The sequence below is a fragment of the Heterodontus francisci genome, chromosome 18 (assembly GCF_036365525.1).
Source record: "Heterodontus francisci isolate sHetFra1 chromosome 18, sHetFra1.hap1, whole genome shotgun sequence".
NCBI lineage: Eukaryota > Metazoa > Chordata > Chondrichthyes > Heterodontiformes > Heterodontidae > Heterodontus > Heterodontus francisci.
In genome coordinates this window covers 6,948,631-6,963,119 of record NC_090388.1, presented here as the reverse complement: position 1 = coordinate 6,963,119, position 14,489 = coordinate 6,948,631, and the positions used below count along the sequence as shown (strand labels likewise).

Here is a 14,489-nt window from a genome sequence, read left to right as displayed (position 1 = left end):
TTTACTGGGCAGTCTCCTCATGTGAAGTCCCCGTCTGCCTCTGGTAAGATACCAGCAGCAGAGAGAGGAGGCCCTTAAGTGGCAATTAATTGGCCACTTAAGAGCCTCAATTAGCCTGGGGCAGGTGGGCTGTTTGCTTCCTCTCACCACTGACAAAATAGCAGTGGGTTGGGTAGGTGATGGTTATGTCATGTCGGGGGGGGGTGGGGGGGGGGGGGGGGCGTTGTGTGTGTAAAATTCCGGCATAGGAACAATCATTGACAGGGCCATCCAGTCTGGCCCAAACAATTGAGATACCTGGTGCTACACTTCCTATTCCATCCAGAACCATGTGACGGAAGGATTCGAGGGGAGGAATTGAGGAGAAAGTTTTTTTTATCCAGAGGGTAGTGGGGGTCTGGAACTCTGCCTGAAAAAGGGTGTAGAGGCATAAAACACTCATCACATTGAAAAAAAAATTACTTGGATATGCACTTGAGGTGCCGTAAACTACAGAGCTAGGGACCAAGAGCTGGAAAGTGGGATTAGACTGGATAGCTTGTTCTTACTGCACGGATATTGAACGATATAGGCAAGCTGGCCTCCTTCTGCGCCATTAGTCTATATTTCTATCTCTAAAACCAGATTAAAAACACAGGCCAATTCGAAGGGAAGGGAATGATCCAAATCTGGGAAATTGATTTCCGACTCAACCAGCCTCCTCCTGCACCAAGAGATTAAAACTAGCCCAGGAGGTTACTGTGGCCCGGGAGTAATATCATTCAGAACCTGCCTTTTTATATGAAGTGATCTCTGGAGATTAATTTATAGTTTAGGTGGTTGATACAATGGGAAGAAAGAGAAAAAAAATATTTCCAGATTTGAGGGGAGTTAGTGATGGGCAGAGGGGGATATTCAAATGCATCACTTGCTGAGGTCACCTGATGAAATGTTTTGTGGTTACTTCTTAAATTTTGTATTTCCATCATGCAGAAATAAAACAAAACAAAAACACCAACAACTTAAATATATCTCATTGAAGGAAAAAAGTACAATTATGTAGCATCCTAGATCTACACATAAATGTGCACATGCACACAGGCATTAAAGTGAGGCTTACTCACACATACCAACACTAAAATGCATGTGTACTCACAAATAAACATGCCTACTTGTCATGCAGACCCCACCCACCTACCAAGAATGAGGCACATTAATTTTGTCACATGAACATTGATTTGAAAACTGAAGTGAAGAAAGGACTTGTTTAAAAGAAAATCACCAGGCCCTTGGCTGGAAAGACATTTGTATATTAATAGACAGTTCTTGTGGAGACAAAGGGGTTACTTCCCTGATCCAATTTAACCCACAACAGACTTTGAGCACCAGACATTGAAGGTGAGGGAGCTCGAATTTCAGGATGACTGCTGGGATGGCCAAATCTACAAATAGACATGGTTACACCAGCTGGTCACATGACTAGCCTGCTTGGCTACCTGGGTTTTTCCGAATTGTATAAAGAGTTTTGAACAAAAAGATTGTTTGCTCCTAGAGTGAGAAGTCCTCTCCTGTCTGCTCCCATCTCTTTCTCACAAGCCTTTGGACCTACTGAGGACACATGAACTTCAAGAGCGAAAAATCTCCTACATTGAAGGTTCAAGAAGAATACTGGGCCCCGATGAAAAGCAAGACCTACCTAAAATCAAGGAATTTGCAGCAAGCTTGTAGGACAGTAACCAAAACCATCTTCAGATATTGCCTTAAACTTTTCCACTTTATCTATTCTGCTCTTTTATGTCTCTATCTGCATGTGTGTATCGCATATGCATGCTAGTGTGGGCACATCGCATATCTGTAGGCATTAACCAAATTAGAGTTTAAGTTTAATAAAGTTCAACCTTTTTTCTTTCAACCCAAGAAAACCTGTTTAGCTAGCTAGTTTGCCTTATAATTGGAAGTTAGTGAACAAGGATTCATAAGGGGGAGGTAAAAAAAAAAACGGTGTTTAAAATTAAACCCTTTTACGGTCAGACCAGGTGAAGGCTGAGGGAACCCTAGACCCCTTTCTCACCTGGTCATAATAGACTAAAGCAAATAAGCACATGCACACTCAAGCAGGTGCAGAGTGGAAGGGCAGCATACTCCATGAAACATCGGAATACGGAATATGTAAACATGCAGGGAGTATCTAATCAACATCAGAGATCCAGTTAAACGCTAGCAAGTCGTTTGTCAACTATGGGAACTTTGCGAGACATCAGAATGCATTAGGGAAAAAATAACTGGAGCGAGAGGGGAGTAAAGGAAGGGGTTAGATACCTGGTACGTGTTGGGTTAGTGTACAGGGCAGCTGGTATTTGAGAACTAGTGAAGAAACCAGACAGTTTGCATTCTTCCTGTATGAGAAAATATTAGAGTCAGGGTACAAACCTCCTCCAACCTCCACCTGTTCAAGACTCTCAAATAAGCTCCCGGACGTCCTGTTAATCTAAGAGAAAAGCACAATCACCGATTTAGTAGAGCACCTCACAAAATATCTACTTATTATTTTAAGATATTGAGATATATTTTGCTCCTCCGGTAAGTAAAAAGGATGACGTAAATGCCCAAGTAAAATGCCAGCTGGTGACACCTTCCTGCCAAGAATCCACACGAGTTCATAAACAGGAAGAGCAGAAACTGGCCAGTCAACATGCACCTTTCCTCCTGTCCGCCTATTTTCTCATTAGCTTCTGACATTCCTCTCAAACTTCTTGTTAACTCATTTCTATTTCTTCAACCCTCTTCCATCCACCATGCCTATAGCTGCTTCGATCCCAAGTTCTGGAATTCCCTCCCTAAACCCATCCGCCTCCCCAGCTCTCCCCCACCTCCTCCCCCCACCCCCCCACACTCCGCCTCCCCAGCTCTCCACCCCCCCCTCCCCCGCCTTAAAACCTACCTATTTAACCAAGTTTTTGTTCACCTGCCCCAATATCTCATGTAGCTCAGTGTCTGATTATGCTACGATGAAGTGCCTTGGGATGTTTTACTATGTTCAAGGCACTATACAAATGCAAGTTGTTGATGTAATAAATTAACAAATCCCACAATTTGACTAATGACCCTTGGGTTTTTATATAGAAGGGAAGACCATATAGGGACTAATATTTAAATGAAAAGATTTTCAACTAGGAACACAAATGATGAAAAAAAAATAATTAGCTTTGCTGCCTTTCTTTAAAAATAAAGGTCATATTTGGTGGGACATACAAGAGAGACAATTAACCATTTTAGATTATAAAGACACTCAAGGCAATGCCAGTAGGATTAATCCATATTTAAAATATCTTTACATATATAAAATGTTTTGTATTTAATCAAAACTTATTAAACCCATACACCAAGTGATTCTACGCTCCACTACTCGGAGGAAGATGACAGAAAGGAAAATGGGAAGTTCAGGTGAGAGAAATAGAAATGAGATAAAGCTAGGTGGGAAAGTAAACTGAGCAGACATAGAGGCTGCAAAGGGATATAAGTGATTGGACAAGAAGGTGGCAGGTGGAGAACGTGGGAAAGTGTGAGATCATTCACTTTGATGTGAAGAATAGAAAAGCAGAATTTTTTTTCCCAAGAAGCTGAGAGACTAGTGAATGTTGGTGTTGGGAGATTTGGGTGTCTTTGTACACAAATCACTAAGTTAACATGCAGGTACTGCAACAATTAGAAAAGGTAAATGTTTAGAGATACAGCACTGAAACAGGCCCTTCGGCCCACCGAGTCTGTGCCGACCATCAACCACCCATTTATACTAATCCTACACTAATTCCATGTTCCTACCACATCCCCACCTGTCCCTATAATTTCCCTACCACCTACCGATACTAGGGGCAATTTATAATGGCCAATTTACCTATCAACCTGCAAGTCTTTGGCATGTGGGAGGAAACCGGAGCACCCGGAGGAAACCCACGCAGACACAGGGAGAACTTGCAAACTCCACACAGGTAGTACCCAGAATTGAACCCGGGTCACTGGAGCTGTGAGGCTGCGGTGCTAACCACTGTGCAAGACTAAGGAAGTCTTGCCTCAATTACATAGGGCTTTGGTGAACAGCACTGGAGTACATGAATGGTTTGGGTGTCCTTACCCAAGGAAGGATATACTTGCCTTGGAGGGAGTGCATTTAGGTTCACTAGATTGATTTCTAGTGTAAGGGGGCTGTTTTATGAGGAGAGCTGGAGTAAATTTGGCCTATACTGTATGGAATAAAAACAAGCAATGCTGGAAATACTCAGCAGGTCTGGCAGCATCTGTGGAAAGAAAAGCAGAGTTAACGTTTCAGGTCAGTGACCCTTCTTCAGAACTGGCAAAGGCTAGAAATGTAAAAAGTTTTAAGCAAGTAAAGCAGGGGTGGGGCAAGAGATAACAAAAGAGGCGTTGATAGGACAAGGTCACAGAATAACTGACCAGAAGGTCATGGAGCAAAGGCAAATGGTCTGATAATGGTGTGGTGAAAGACAGTGTTAGTACAGAGAGGGTGTAAATTGACAGAAAATTGAACAGCCTGGCCCCAAGCACAAACATGAAAAAAAAAGTGGATAGGCACCATAGAAACAAACTAAAATAAAACAAAGAAAATATAACAAAAAATCAAAATCAAAAAGGGGGGGGGGCAGTCATGCTCTGAAATTACTGAACTCAATGTTCAGTTCAGCAGGCTGTAGTGTGCCTAAATCGGTAAATGAGATGCTGTTCCTCGAGCTTGCATTGATGTTCACTGGAACACTGCAGCAATCACAGGACAGAGATGTGAGCATGAGAGCAGGGGGGGGGGGGAAAAAGAGTGTTGAAATGGCAAGCAACCAGAAGCTCCAGGTCATGCTTATGGACTGAGTGGAGATGTTCCGCAAAGTGGTCACCCAGTCTGCGTTTGGTCTCCCCAATGCTGAGGAGACCACATTGTGAGCAGCGAACACAGTATACTAAATTGGAAGTACAAGTAAATCGCAGCTTCACCTGAAAGGTGTGTTTGGGGCCTGGGATAATGAGGAGAGGGGAGGGAAATGGGCAGGTATTACATCTCCTGTGATTGCAGGGGAAAGGTGCCGTGGGAAGGGGACGAGGTGGTAGGGGTAATGGAGGAGTGGACCAGGGTGTCAGGGGGAATGATCCCTTCGGAACGCTAACAGGGGAAGGGAGGGGAAGATGCGTTTGATAGTGGCATCACACTGGGAGGTGGCGGAAATGGCGGAGGATGATCCTTTGGATGTGGAGGCTGGTGGGGTGGAAAGTGAGGACAAGGGGAACCTTGTCGTGGTTCTGGGAGGGAGGGGGAAAGGGTTGAGGGTAGAGGTAGGGGAAATGGGCCTGACACAGTTGAGGACCCGGTCAACCACGGTGGGGGGGAAATCCTCGGTTGAGGAAAAAGGAAGACATGTCAGAGGCGCTGTTATGGAAGGTTGCAACATCAGAGCAGATGCGTCAGAGACACAGAAACTGGTAAAATGGAATGGAGTCCTTACAGGAGGCAGGGCGTGAAGTGTAGTCGAGGTAGCTGTGGGAGTCGGTGGGCTTAAAATGAATATTAGTAGACAGCCTATCCCCAGAGATGCAGACAGAGAAGTCGAGGAAAGTAATGGAAGTGTCGGAGATGGACCATGTAAAGATTAGAGAATGGCGGAAATTAGAAGCAAAGTTGATAAAGTTTTCCAGTTCGGGGCAGGAGCAGGAAACAGCACCAATACAGTCATCAATGTACCGAAAATAAAAAAGAGTTGGGGGGTGGGGGTCCGAGTAGGACTCAAACAGGAATATTCGACATATCCCACAAAAAGATAGGCATGACTAGGGCCCATGCGGGTACCCATAGCAACACCTTTTACTTGAAGGAAGTGAAGTGGTATACTCTATAGAGTTTAGGAGAATGAGGGGTAATCTCATTGAAACACAAGATTCTGAGAGGGTATGACCTGGTAGATGCTGAGGGGCTGAACAGTCTAGAACTATAGAGCACAGTCTGGGGATAAAGGGTCGGCCATTTAGGACCGAGATGAGAAGTTTCTTCACTCAGTGGATTGTGAATCTTTGGAGTTGTCTTTATCCCAGAGTGCTGTGGATGCTCGGTGAATGAGCATATTCAATCAAAACTGAGATTGGAAGATTTTCAGCTTCTAAGGGAACCAAGGTATATGGGCATCAGGAAGGAAAGTGGAGTGAGGCAGATGATCAGCCATGATCGTATTGAATGGCAGAGCAGGATCGAGGGGCTGAATGGCCTCCTTTTTTTAAAAATTCTTTTTTGTGGGATGTGGATCTCTGGCAATGCCAGCATTTGTTGCCCATCCCTAAATGCCTTAGACAGACAGAGTGGCTTGCTAGGCCATTTCAGAGGGCATTAAGAATCAACCACATTGCTGTGGGTCTGGAGTCACATGTAGGCCAGACCAGGTAAGAACAGCAAATTTCCTTAGCTAAAAGGAGACTAAAAAGAACTGTGGTCAGCAGGACAGATCTGATCAAGATGAGGGTCGACCGTCTTGAATTGGTCATCTTTTAAAAGAGGCAGATTATTTCCTCTACGTTTTACCCCTGGGGCACTGCTCCCAAGATCATAAAATGGTTGCAGATTCATCCTTAATGTATCAGGGGTCCACCTGTCTGACTTCACAGACAGCTATTTTCACAAGCCTAAAACAAACTTGGATCAGGGTTGATGGCAGGAATCAGGTGATAAGTGGATTACTCCCTAATCTGCCACCGATAATTTTCAGCAAGTAACTTGCCCTTTCCTCATCTGACCAAAATTAGGATTTGGGACAGAGCTAGTTTTGCTTGCTACTTTTGACATTTTTCCCCAGGGAAACATACACACTAGTCATTGAAAGGGTGTAAATGTGCATGGAAAGATTAATTCAGACTCAGAACCCTTAAAAGTTTTAAAACACAGACTGAATAATCTAAGGGATCATTATGTGCTGTAAATTAAAAGGAGGCCATTCAGCCCATCATATCTGTGCTGATGCTGGCTCTAAGTGGAAATGTTCCCTCTAATCCGTTCCCCAGTATCCTTTTATATTGATGGGTCTTGGAAGCGGTGGAGGAGTTTTCCTCCGTCCTTCATCCATGGATATTATAAGCTGCCAATGCCAATATGTCGGAGTTCTGACTCAAGGATTTACCCAGCAATGAGACAGCAGTGCTAAGAACAGTTCTTTCCAAACCTCCTCCTGACCTAGAACATTCAAACAGCATACATTACATACAAGCAAAATCAAGATGGAGCTCCCTAGGCTTCAAGAGGTCAAGAACCAGAATCCCAGGGATCCAGAACTGTATACGCCCCACAATTATAGAACCCCCACGACTCATTAAACTAGCTCAGACATTAAATATCAGCATGTTCAGAACTGCTTGACTGTTTCTTTCTCATCAATCAGACCATCCCCAAATCAAGGATTTACCTGCCCAGGAAAAACGCGATGTAAAACGTGGAGCTGTTCAAGTTAACAAATTGAAACAAGAACATTTTTAGTGTGAAGCTGTTCTCCCACTCTGACTCAGTCCGAGGCTGTTCTGTGAAAAAGAGCGACAAAAAAAAAATCAGGCTCGACTCCACAGTTATATGACCCTTGAGATGAGGAATGTTTTACACTGGACGTCATATCAGTAAATGTAAGGATAAGTATGTAACTTGCACTTTTTTGATAATGAAGTTACTCACCAGAGATATCCTGGTCCCTGCCCATTGAATAAAACTTACTTAGCATAAAGTACTGATCAAAGGCTAAAGTAGGAACAACAGGAAGTATGCAGGGAGTCAATCCATCCATCATCCCTCCCATCACAACCCTTCCCCTTCTTTAATCCCGCCCTGTGCCATAATCGCACCAGATCTTCCTAGCTGTCACAAAACATTTAAGATCAATTAAAGAGCGTGCTTATGTTCACATACAAGACCCAATCTGAACCTAACTTGCCCGGTGGGAAGGGATGTGATTAGGTCAAAAATATGGGCTTTTGGATACTTATATGCTGGTAAATCAATTGGGCAAGATACAACCCAGGTCATCCCATTCAGTCTTAATGTACATCGATTTCTTCAGGTAAAAGATTTTTCTCCAATAATTATTCTTAAATTTCCTCCTTCTGTACAGTGCAAAAAACAAAAAGATTCCCCACATGAACTTATGATTTTAGCTCTGCCATATAGAGGCAGAGCCCAAACTGCAGAAGGAAGTAACTGAGGTATGGAGGCTGCAGGAAGCATGACAGGGGTACAGAAGCAGAGAAAAAGATCCAGTGGGTAATTCACCCTCAAAACACAGTAGTACATCATGAGCAACACCAAGCTGCTAGCTATAAAATAATGCATCGCACTTGGGGAGATCCTGGAATAGGAGAAATTAAATAACCTAAAACTGGGAAGATATAATAACAAGCTGCAGTTTGAACTCTTTCCAAGTTTGACATCAGCAAAAAACAATTAAACCAGCACAAGACTTCTGCAATAATTGTCTGTAGTTTTCATCCAAATGATGTGCATATTTTAAGATAATTGGCAATAAAGCTGGGGTGAGGAGAATTGATTTTTATTAAATACAGCAGTTGCCTGAAAGGGTTTTTTAAAAAAAAAATTCTTTCCTGGGATGCGGGTGTTGCTGGCAAGGCCAGCATTTACTGCCCATCCCTAATTGCCCGGGACAATTGAGTAGCTTGCTAGACCATTTCAGAGGGTAGTTAAGAGTCAACCACATTGCTGTGGGTCTGGAGTCACATGTAGGCCAGACCAGGTAAAGACAGCAGATTTCCTTCCCTAAAGGACATTAGTGAACCAGATGGGTTTTTAACAACAAATTTATGATGTGCCATGAAACTATTACTGAGATTAGCTTTCAATTCAAGACTTTCATTAATTAATTGAATTTAAATTCAGTCAGCTGCCATGGTGGGATTTGAACCAGTGTCCTCAGGGCCATAGCCTGGGCCTCTGGATTAGTAGTCCAGCGATATTACCACTGGATAAATAATTATAAAAAGGAAAATTTGCCAGGCTTCAGGGAACAAGAGCAGGGGAGTGGGACTTATTGGACAGTTCCTTCAAAGTGCCAGTCTAGGCAAGATGGGCTGAATGGCCTCCTTCTGTGCTGTATGAATCCATTATCGTGTAGGATTTAATCACAGGGTTCGCCCTCAATGGAAAACGAAGTCGGTCAGGGTTGATGGCGAGAAGCTGACCCATTTCCACCCAGCCTCATGGTGAAAGTTAAACCTGATTCACGTCTTATTCAGATTTGTAAGAATGTGCACACTATGCTTCCCCGAGATAGACCATCAGTAGAAAGGCACAAGGACTTACCTAAGTTGGTCAAAAGTAGAGCCACTTTCTCATATAGCTGAAAAATACATAATTAGATTATTGTCAAGACATAAAATCTGGTATGGTCAGTTTTCCAAATCACATATATGGTTTTACTTAATTGTGTAATCTCACCAAAGCTTTTGACCTCGTCAGCAGACGTGGTCTCTTCAGAGTACTAGAAAAGATTGGATGCCCAAAGCTACTAAGTATCATCACCTCATTCCATGACAATATGAAAGGCACAATTCAACATGGTGGCTCCTCATCAGAGCCCTTTGCTATCCTGAGTGGCGTGAAACAGGGCTGTGTTCTCGCACCCACACTTTTTGGGATTTTCTTCTCCCTGCTGCTTTCACATGCGTTCAAGTCCTCTGAAGAAGGAATTTTCCTCCACACAAGATCAGGGGGCAGGTTGTTCAACCTTGCCCATCTAAGAGCGAAGTCCAAAGTACGGAAAGTCCTCATCAGGGAACTCCTCTTTGCTGACGATGCTGCTTTAACATCTCACACTGAAGAATGCCTGCAGAGTCTCATCGACAGGTTTGCGGCTGCCTGCAATGAATTTGGCCTAACCATCAGCCTCAAGAAAACGATCATGGGGCAGGACATCAGAAATGCTCCATCCATCAATATTGGCGACCACGCTCTGGAAGTGGTTCAAGAGTTCACCTACCTAGGCTCAACTATCACCAGTAACCTGTCTCTAGATGCAGAAATCAACAAGCGCATGGGAAAGGCTTCCACTGCTATGTCCAGACTGGCCAAGAGCGTGTGGGAAAATGGCGCACTGACACGGAACACAAAAGTCCAAGTGTATCAGGCCTGTGTCCTCAGTACCTTGCTCTATGGCAGCGAGGCCTGGACAACGTATGTCAGCCAAGAGCGACGTCTCAATTCATTCCATCTTCGCTGCCTCCGGAGAATACTTGGCATCAGGTGGCAGGACCGTATCTCCAACACAGAAGTCCTCGAGGCGGCCAACATCCCCAGCTTATACACACTACTGAGTCAGCGGCGCTTGAGATGGCTTGGCCATGTGAGCCGCATGGAAGATGGCAGGATCCCCAAAGACACATTGTACAGCGAGCTCGCCACTGGTATCAGACCCACTGGCCGTCCATGTCTCCGCTTTAAAGACGTCTGCAAACGCGACATGAAATCCTGTGACATTGATCACAAGCCGTGGGTGTCAGTTGCCAGCGTTCGCCAGAGCTGGCGGGCAGCCATAAAGACGGGGCTAAAGAGTGGCGAGTCAAAGAGACTTAGTAGTTGGCAGGAAAAAAGACAGAGGCGCAAGGGGAGAGCCAACTGTGTAACAGCCCTGACAAACAAATGTTTCTGCAGCACCTTTGGAAGAACCTGTCACTCTAGAATTGGCCTTTATAGCCACTCCAGGCGCTGCTTCACAAACCACTGACCACCTCCAGGCGCTTATCCATTGTCTCTCGAGAGAAGGAGGCCAAAGTAGTAATGATACTGAGCTAATGGTGCATGTTGTAACCAATCTCTCAGGGCCAAGTGGAGGGTATAAGGAAACCCTTCAGAAGTCACTTTGCCAGCTCTCCTTCCCCCAACCCAGGTCACCCAGCCAATGAGGAGCTAGGATCTAACCAACTGCTTTTTAAAAAAAAAATGTTTCATGGGATATGGGCATTGCTGGCTAGGCCAGCATTTGTTACCCATCCCTAATTGCCCTTGAGAAGTTGGCGGTGAGCTGTTTTCTTGAATCTCTGCAGTCCTTGGGGTGTAGGTACAACCAGAGTGCTGTTCGGAAGGGTGTTCCAGGATTTTGACCCATCAACAAAGTGTAGGAATGGCAAAATAGTTCCAAGTCAGGATGGTGCGACTTGGAGGGGGACTTGCAGCTGGTGGGGTTGCCCAAGTCACTAGGACTAGAGTAAGTCAACTTCGCAGGGAGCGGCAACGAGCTGTGAGGCGGTGACTTATCAAGCGGGAAGGACGAGCTGGGACCCACACAGATTTCAAAGCCCACCCTGGAGGCCCTAGATTGGAGATGGAGGTCACCAGGAGCAAATTAGGGCCAATTGTCCAAAGCGGTGTTGGCCAATCTCAAAATGAATGAGGGGGGCGAGGCATGAACCTTTTCCCTCTCCCAACCCCTAACCGACTCTGCCACTGCTTCCAGACAGGATGGGAGGTCGGGTATATAAGACATACTGGAATTAGAATACATCATCTTATACATTTCTGGTCATTTGCACTATAGACACCTTAGTGCAAGAGACACCAGAGCAGATATTTAAATTGTAACTTTCTTGAAGGGAGTGGAATCACTTACAGCCCTATAATTTGGAGAACTATATAAAAATATTGCATCCCTTTTTAGCTACCTCACAGGCCTCCAACACCTGCTACTCCATCCTCTGGAGCATAAGATCAGAAGCAAGCCATTCAGCCCTTCTGGCCTGTTCTACCATTCAATTAGATCTGTACCTTAACTCCATAACCCTGAATACTCTTTCCTAACGGAGGCCCATCAATCTCCGTTCTGACATTTTGAATTGACCCCCGGCCTCAACAGCCTTTTAAAGGGTAAGAGAGAGTTCCAGATTTCCATTACCTTTAGTGTGAAGGAGTGCTTCCTAATATCACCCCTGAATGGCCTAGCTCTAATCTTACTTTACCCCACCACAGGAAAAAGTTTTGCTCGATCTACCTTAAAAAAAAAAACCCTTTTAAATTATCTTAAAAACACTCCAATTACATATGCACCCCTTAATCCTCCATACTCAATTGAAGCCAAGACTAGTCTTGCACTTGTCCTCATGATTTAACCCATTAACACACTTAGCCCCAGTATCATGCCCAAGGTAAATATATCCTACCAGAGATATGGTGCACAGAACTGAACACAGGATTACTCCCCAAGTTATCTAAATTCCCCAGCCCTGGGAAACATAGTGGTACAAGTCCCAGTGCAAGAATAAGTGCAGATCCCTGCCGTGCTTTCAAAGCCAATTAGGGACCAGCAAAGGATTTAATATTTCAGTGTCAATAATCACTAGACCTCTCATGAAATGAATAAATAACTAATTCCGTGAAGTATCAAACACAAATGCAGTTTTTGGCAAAGTTCACAATTAATTCATCTAATTAAGCAGACTGATGGTTGAAATAATGAAAGGATTAGATTCAATCATCCACTTAAGTAGGGAACTCAAGTTAGCTGGGTTAGGAAGGACCAAGGGTCGCAGGTGTAAGTTACTTGTACACAGAACTAACCTAAACATTAGAAAAAGTGTTTTCTTTCAGAGAGTCAAATTTGATGACACGAGTTCACTGGAATAAAAACAGGCAGCTGGACAAGGTCTCGAGTGCACCCAATATAACAGCATATAGAAGGTAGCTGGGCATTGGAGAGCGAGGTTCCCAGTCCTGGAGCTTATTTACGTCGCATTTAGGGGTTGGAGGGGAATTTCCCAGAGATTTCTTAGTTTTTCCCCCCCCCCCTCCATCTTTGGCCATGGCTCAGTTGGCAGCACTCTCACCCGAGTCACAAGGTTCCACATTCAAGTCTTACTCCAGTGCTTGAGCACAAAAATCAAGGCCCAATCTCCAGTGCAGTACTGAGGGAGCGCTGCACTGTCAGAGATGCCATCTTTCAGGAGAGATATTAAACGGAAAGCCCATCTGCCCTCACAGGTGGGCATAAAAAATGCCGTTGGCACTATTCCAAAGAGCAGGGAGTTCTCCCTGGTGTCCTGGCCAATATTCATCCCTGAATCAACAGCGCAGAAATGGCTCATCTGGTCATTGTCACATTGCTGTTTGTGGGAGCTTGCCGTGTGCAAATTGGCTGCTGCATTTCCAACATTACAACAAGTGACCATACTTCAAAAGTACTTCATTGGCTGTAAAATGCTTTGAGACATCTTATGGTCATGAAAAGTGGTGGCTGTGAAAAAAATGCAAGTCTTTCTTTCTTTTCAAATCTGTTAGGAAGTTGCATTATTGGTAGAATGATGGAGTTCAGAATTTAGAACAGGGCAGGTCCACTGGATCATCCTTCACTTTGGTAGGTTTGTAATAAATCTGAACCCCAATGGGGATGAGGCAGACATTTGTATTCTAGGGCCTTAAACCCAACAGATGACTTTGTGATAACATAGCGTCACCATTCTGAAGGAAGGTAGGGTGAACCAACCTAGGCGAGGATCCAAGATGATAACTGCAACTGAGTAATCACTAAACTAGACAGCTATTCCATCATGTAGTTCTCATTTGAAGGTTTCACTCCAACTCCAGCAAAGCTCAGCTGTTGTGAAGAGTCAGTGAGTAGCAGAGTTGAACAGCTGAGGAGTGCTGAGGTCCATTACAAAAGAGGATTGGTCACTTGTGTAAAAGGGTCAATTTGCTGGCTAGGCCTTGCACTCCTAAAATAGAAGCTCACCAGCAATTTGAATATTAGCCAATTTAAAATTGGAATGGTTTTGAAATTTATGTTCTGGAATGCAGTGCCTTAAAAAAGGACAATGGAACAGTGACTTGCGAAAGAGAACTGGAGAAATACTTGAAGGGGGAAAAACAAAAATTAGAGGACTATAGGAAAAGATCGGGGAGTGGAATGAATTGGACAGCTCTTTCAGAGAACAGGCACAATGGGCCAAATGGTCTCTTGTGCTGCAAGATTCTATGGAGCTGGCGAGAGCATCACTATGAAGGGAGTGCCACAGAGTATTCATGGGCACAAAATCACTCCTGCAAACCCAAGTGTTGGATTTTGGCAGAGAGCAGTAAACGGGAACGGTTATCCAACAGAAGTCTGATTGGTGCAACACTTGGAAAATGCACAACTGATTTAACCATTGCCAACTACAACAGAACATGGTCATAACTCTGTACACACGTGGCTAGACCTGCATCACTGGAATTCATTGGGACAGAGAAGATCCAAGACTTTGAAACTTTTGCAGCAGCACAACATATTTCCAGCTGTGACTGTAATTGCCAATGGTAACTTTCAAAAAAGAGTTGGATAAATACTTGAAGAGGAAAGATTTTCAGGGCTGTGGGAAAAGAGCAGAGGGGAAATGAGACTAATTGGAAAATGTTGCTGAAAATAGAGACATGTCAAAACTTTCCATCTTGCACTCATCACTAATTGGTAGAAGTGTTGACATGGAGTATGCACCAGTTTCTCCACGAC

At 44.2% G+C, this 14,489-nt stretch overlaps 1 protein-coding gene across 4 annotated transcripts in view; it reads right to left on the bottom strand.

Annotated features, from left to right (window-relative positions):
• The window catches only part of LOC137379411 (anoctamin-4-like), a 238,897-nt gene that overhangs the window by 23,255 nt on the left and 201,153 nt on the right, over positions 1-14,489 (bottom strand). For all 4 annotated transcript variants that reach the window (XM_068050181.1, XM_068050182.1, XM_068050184.1 and 1 more), the window contains exons 18-20: positions 9,320-9,356; positions 7,425-7,536; positions 2,410-2,467 (exon numbers count right to left, since the gene is read on the bottom strand). In XM_068050181.1, the coding sequence (XP_067906282.1) occupies positions 2,410-2,467; positions 7,425-7,536; positions 9,320-9,356 (207 nt within the window). The remainder of the gene's footprint in view (positions 1-2,409; positions 2,468-7,424; positions 7,537-9,319; positions 9,357-14,489) is intronic.